Raw genomic sequence first — 6,498 nt, forward strand, 5'->3', positions numbered from 1 at the left:
TTGCGTTTAAAAATAGTAAAGAGAAAAAGGCAGACAGGCAAAGAAAAAGGCATTTACTTGCATTATATTGACAAAGAAAAGAAGCACCTTTGCAGGCATACACGAGAAATAATTGTATGGTTAATTTATATGTATATTTACAGCACAGGCAGACAAAAATAAGTTTAAGAAATGGTCAGATTCCAGACCTCCAACACATTTTTGCCAGCTCATTTAGTGGCTTAACAAAAGACAAAACTTATTCATCATGCCATTTCATGGTTTTAACATTTAAATATTGAATTTAAAACAAAGTGACTCTAGTTTTGGAACCCGTGAGCACCCTTGAAAAACGTTTTGCGAGTTTAAACCTCCATTGTAGAAACAAACAAACAAAGAAAAAAACACTCAATAAAGCCCAAATAAACAAGGAGTCAAACATGACAGCAGGCGTGGTGACACCACTTTTGTTAGCGTTGAGCATATTCAGAAGACTACCTGGCACATTTAAGTGAAACCAACACTAATAATCAGCATCACTCTGCTGCTACAACATAAACACAATTGTTCCCATCTGGTACAATCTTTCCTGCTCCAAATAGGTGTGTGTGTGTGTGTGTGTGTATGTTTAATGCTATTTTCTTACTGAATATCACTGACCGGTCACAACCAAAACTTATCATACAAATTATTTCAACACAGTGCCTTGCAAAAAAGTTCAACGTCTTTCAACTTTTCCACATTTCAAAACGTTATAACCACAAGTTTCAGTGTATTTTAGTGGGAGTTTAATGTGGCAGACCAACACAAAGTAGAGGATAATTGTGAAGTGGATGGTAAATTATTAATGTTTAACTGCGTGAGCATCTGAGGGAAGTAAAGGGAAGTAAAACATTTTCTCTGCCATCAGAGCTTCAAAGATATTCAAGAAAAACACATAAATGTCACAGCAAAACAAAAGGGGTGTCTTTTTTCTTTTTTTTTTCCTTTTACACCTTCATATTTTCAGCACAAACCAAATTTCTTTGCGGACAAACATTGCACATCATTTTTAACCAACCTCAAACTGTTATTAAAATCCTTAAAGTGATAGCGACACAAGCAAAAACCTGCACTAACCAAACTCAAAATGTCTGACACTATTTTGGTTAGATTTGAAAAATGTGTGTGGGGGGCTGAGGGAGTAAAGGGTTCTGTAGAGGTTCATCTTCCAGCAGGAAACTAACCTTAATATTATGAGCAAACAAAACTCATGTGTTAAATGGTCTAGTGAAAGTTCAGACCTACATCCAACTGAGAATTTCAGGCAAGTCATTAAACACAGATGTCCAGAGAAGCTCTCCATGTAATCTGAATGAGTTTGAACTATATTGTAAAGAAGGCGGTCACCACTTTGAAGCATCGATTATTGTCTCACCATAAATATAATTTACTTTTTAAATCTATACAAACATAAAAAGAATGCATTGAAAATTTGTGGCTGTCGCGTGGTAAAATGTGGAGAAGTTAAAGGGTTATGGTTACTCTTCCCAGGTATTGTACATATAGCGTCTCATAAAATGACTGGAAAACCTTCATAATTACGACATCATTCATCAACTGGGTTGTTGTTTTTTTTTATTCCCGCATGCTGAAAGCATGGCACTGTACGTTTATTATCATTTTTTAAACAAAGCCGTCTTCTGAGTACGACACAGTTTCATTTACAAACCCAATCAAGCAAAAATGAGTAATAATAAGCATTCTAAAATATTCTAATGAATAGCTTTTTAGAACATAGCTAAGTGATCAAAGGACTTGTTTGATCTTGGTTTATTCCCACGAGGAAGTCGAGCAAATCTGATGCTTTAGTTTGGCGGGGTGGGAAGGGGTTTTTTGCTTCTTTTTGCTACCGGACTGCAAAAGAAAAACCAACAGCTGTTTAGTTGAAAATGTGCAAGTCCTGCCTTGTTCGTTCACATGACACTGATTAAACACAGCAGTCTGCAGTTAAATCACTCCTCATCCAGATGTTGTGTAAATACAAGACAATAAAAAAAAGACATACATCTGTATCGACTTGCCAATAAATGCGTTATGACGAGCGGTTTAATCATCAGCCCATGAGGTCTGAGGATCCGCCGCCGTCGCCGTCATCAGTCTCTCAGTAGTAGATAGTCTTTAACCGTTTCAGGTAAGGGAAGCTCTTTCACGGCGGTGGGGAGGAACTGCACTCCTAGGCTCTGCCGTATGGCGCAGCGTGCCAGCGAGCGCAGCGTGGGCGCCTGAGCCACCATGTTGGACAGCCTCGCCAGCAGCTGGGGGTCTTTGCTCAGCTCTTTGGGGAGGGTGCCGTCAGCCCGCCGGATCTCGAAGCGCCCCGCCGCTCTGCAAAGCAGCTCCAAGCACTCTTCCTCCTGTTCTGTGCCCAGACCTCGGGCCAGCAGGGCCACCAGCCGGGATATAGGAGTCTGACCCTTCAGGTTGGTCACGTGGACCTGGGCGCCGTAGTCTAACAGAACCTTGACGCTCTCCAGATTGCCCTTCATGGCTGCCCAGCTCAGAGGCGTGTCATTGTTGTAGTCCCGGGCATTGGGGCAGGCCCCGCTCTCCAGCAGGGCCCTCACACACTCCGGGTTGTCTTTGAAGGCGGCCCAGTGGAGCGGCGTGTCCTTGTTGCCGTCCAGCGCGTTCGGCTGGGCGCCGTACTCCAGCAGCAGCTCCACGCAGCTCTCGTCCTTCTCCGCGGCGTAGTGCAGCGCCGTGCGGTTGTAACCATCCAGAGCATTCACCTGACGGAGGAGTCAAATAAACTGAGCGCTCACACCAACAGGAACGTAAAAAACTCTAGTTGTTGGAAAGACAGGTTTCAGCCTTTTAGACCTTTACTGTACAAATAGCAGCTTATTTTTTTGTCATGTGGATAGCAGAGATGACCCAACCAGTCACCAGGAAATTAGAATGAGCTAATATTTTCTTCATTGACTCTAATCGGTGATCTGAAGGCCACAAACTAAAAAAAAAAAAATTCTAAATTTCTAGTTTTTGTTAAATTTATAGAAACTAAGAACTTTTGCTGTTTTTGGTCAATAAACCAATAGCGTGCAATTCATCTACTTAACATCTAAACTTTAAGACAAATTAAAAAAAACATATCCTTTTATACATAGAGTTAAACTTTATAATACAATTCTTTTGGACTCCAAACACTTTCTTCTTTAGGTGTTAAAGCTCTTGATGCAAATCAAAAATGGGAGTGGTAAACAAAAAAACTGGAATTGGCAGCTCAGATCTTAAATAAATCAGGATAGGCCTCATCAGTGTATATTTAATAAATCTTCATAAATACACAAAAACTAACTCCGGTGCTGCACGGACAGTAAAAAAACAACAATTTATTCCTACTCTGTAAATAATAAACTAAAGACGGCATAGACCTCAACTTACTTTAACGGGTTTAGAGTTTTTACTTTTAAAGTACGACTCATTTCTGAGTCACTTTGTTAGAAAAGCGAACACATTTTCTGGTGTCAAGCTTTCGTTTTCAGTGCATTTCGCCTCTATTTAAGTTCCTGAAAAGCCATTTGAAGTTTTCTTTGGCTTTCGGTGACAAACTGTGGTGTGTTAGGTAGCAAGTAAACAAACTAAAAGCTTGTCAGTCCAAACAGATTAACCAACTTTGAACAAAATCAAATGAAAACCTTCATGTGTCATCATTGTTGCTGATAAAATCACAGGAAGTACACATCAGGCATGTTGTGGTTCACATGTGTTTTCACGAAACTGATGACACATGTGCCACTCCAACTTACTAAATTGATCAATTTAAGCCGCTATTTAAAACACATTTCCTTTCTATGGCTTTTAACACTAGTTATGCAGGGCATCTGTGTGTTGGCTGTGCTTTAATTTTTGCTCATTTTTTTGTTGCTAAATTGTAAATTTTTTTTATCATGTAAAGCAATTTGGTGAACTGCAGTTGGTTTTAGATGTACTATTTAAATACATTTGACTTGATTTACTTCTTCTCTGATGTTATACCTAAGAGCAGTTCTGTCAAAATTGTGCCATTTATGTTCCACAAATTTATTCTAAACTACTTTTAACTCATCTCTACGCTTTTTGATTTTCAAAACTGAGAAAACTCAAGTTTTCATATTAAAAATAAAAAAAGAAGAGAAGAGTTTTCTGTCAATAACTCAAAAACCAAAGCAGAGGGGAAATAAAAGATCATATATTTTCTGATTTTTTTTTTTGGGATAGTTTTTTAGTTGATTGAATAAAGTATGAAAACGGTTCTATCCCCAGTTTTCTTTTATTTCCTTATCAGACTTGGAAAATGAGGAAAATCTAATTCCCTACTTTTCCAGACATGTCAAGACTGCGCAGGAACCCGGAAACCTGCTAACATATAACCATCACTTGTTTTCCAGGGCTACGAATAACCACTGCAAACAAGCTCAAAAGCCACATCTTGTTGTACAGCACTGCTTCAGATCAACAAGCACAAACAGGCTCAGCTCTCTCTGAGTGATCTCCATCTGGAGAGCTGAATATTCATCTAAAACGCGCGGAAATAAACCCACCTCTGCGCCTTTCTCCAACAGCAGCTCCACACAGTCGGCATCGGCTACCATACAGGCACAGTGAAGGGGTTTGAGGGTCCCATGCATCCGGTTCACGTCAGCGCCCTAAGAAGAGTCGGACATAAAAATGTGAAAACAGCCAGGCGACTTTGTTTTTGTTTTTTTTTTTTGTTTTTTTACTGATAAGCAACATACCTTACGAATGAGATCCTCCACGTTGTCGTGTGGAAATGAGCGGATGGCGGCGATGGTGCGGATGAGCCGCTCGGACAAGGAGTATTTACTCTGAATGCTCTGCATGATGTACCACATAGTAGAGCTCATGTGTAACAGAGGACCATGGCACCCAGGCAGGGGTGACACTTCAGCACACTGGAAGACAATTTTTTTAAATGTTTGGGTTACACACTGCTAAACATAATGAGGTCATGGAATACCTTAGTAATAAACGCTCAGGTTGTTCAGTATTTCATATAGATGGAGGTCCTAACTGACGTCACCACTTAGAAGGATGAAAGCTTTACAGATAACCTGAGGCAGTCATGCACCAGCACCACCGTGCCCTTTGACCTCCGCCTGCAGGCAAGGCATGTGAAGTTTCTTGCTCAAGGACACAACGGCAGAGAGAGAGAGCGTGGATTTGAACCGGTAGACTTTGTAAAACACTCTAATGCGCATCACCTAAAATGTCCATTATTTTGTTTTACAGATTTATGCAACATTATGCCTTTAATAAATTAGTTTTTTTTTTGTTGTTGTTGCCAATTTCTGACTTTTTCCGACATCAGAGAATATTCAAGCTTTTTCTTGTAAAAATGTAAGATTATAGTAGAAATTTCAGAGATTTTTGGCAGATGTATTTTGTAATATTACTCGATAGGTATTTAGTTTTGGCCAAAAGGCACAATGGTGTACATTGCAATTTAATCATCACAAAATTTACATAAGTGCAAACTAAACAAAAAATAAATAAATACAAGAATAGAGCATAAAATTAGAACTAAGATTATGTCAAATTCCGTGCCTCAAATGTAAGAAAATAGAGGTGTAAATTCATTGAAAGACTGCATATTTGGTTATAGAAAAAAACCCAACTGTTAATTTTAGTTTAATCTCTTTTTGAGTATCAAACGTCTGAGTAAGTATGTTGTTTCCAATGGCTGCTGCCCTTTCAGTAAACTTTAGCTGACAGTTAGAAAAATGACCCATATATACAGTAGCAACGCGGCACCGTACAAATACGTGGCAATGGCTGGTGATTTACATTAAAATAGCGGCACTTGACCTATACTTAATCAAAGTTTTAGCGCTGAAACGTATGTAAGCTGGCGGAAGAAGCTGCTGAGGGTCTGCTTTGGAGAGAAAAAAAGACAAAACAAAAATCCCGGCTAGCAACCAGCTAGTTAGCAGCAGCTAATGCTAGCGTGGAGATACGAAGAAAAAACATCCACAGCTAAATGTAGAAATACATGACACCTCCTCCAAATGCGTGCAAACACGCTTCAAAACACACTTTGCATCAAGCATCGTCAAAACGCCGATGCAGGTGGAATAACGTACCGTTTACAGCCCTCGAGAGATCGAGCAAGTTGCCGTGTAGTCAGCTGGCTACTGCTGCGGCTTGACATAAACACGCAGCCACGCCTTCCGTCTCAAGCTGTCACAGCGACTGCTGGCAGATGTTTCCGTCTGGACCGCAGATATCGTTACATTTCTCTAAGAAGATCGGCATGTACCGGTGTTATTGGCTCCGATGGTGTAGGCATGTATGGCGGCGTCAGCGCTGGCATCCACCGACAGTAGCATGCCGCGGATACCTTCAGGTCAAGTGTAGAGGAGCAGCACCAGAGCCTCTCCTAACAGGTTATCAAAGAAATAACATACTTTCCATTCATATTCCTAGAAAACTGAGAATACCCAAAAGAAACCACGTTCATTTACACAAAGCCGGCCA

The 6,498-nt window shown here is 40.2% G+C and overlaps 1 protein-coding gene across 1 annotated transcript; it reads right to left on the reverse strand.

Moving 5' to 3' along the window:
* Nucleotides 1-36: 36 nt before the first annotated feature.
* asb8 (ankyrin repeat and SOCS box containing 8) lies at nucleotides 37-6,423 on the reverse strand. The gene is made up of 4 exons (XM_008413557.2): nucleotides 6,105-6,423; nucleotides 4,740-4,916; nucleotides 4,545-4,649; nucleotides 37-2,750 (listed from the first exon to the last, which is right to left on the reverse strand). Exons 2-4 carry the CDS (start codon nucleotides 4,866-4,868, stop codon nucleotides 2,115-2,117), a joined length of 870 nt encoding a protein of 289 aa, XP_008411779.1. The 5' UTR covers nucleotides 4,869-4,916; nucleotides 6,105-6,423; the 3' UTR covers nucleotides 37-2,114.
* Between the last annotated feature and the right edge of the window lie 75 nt (nucleotides 6,424-6,498).

The sequence above is a fragment of the Poecilia reticulata genome, linkage group LG7 (assembly GCF_000633615.1).
Source record: "Poecilia reticulata strain Guanapo linkage group LG7, Guppy_female_1.0+MT, whole genome shotgun sequence".
Classification (NCBI taxonomy): domain Eukaryota; kingdom Metazoa; phylum Chordata; class Actinopteri; order Cyprinodontiformes; family Poeciliidae; genus Poecilia; species Poecilia reticulata.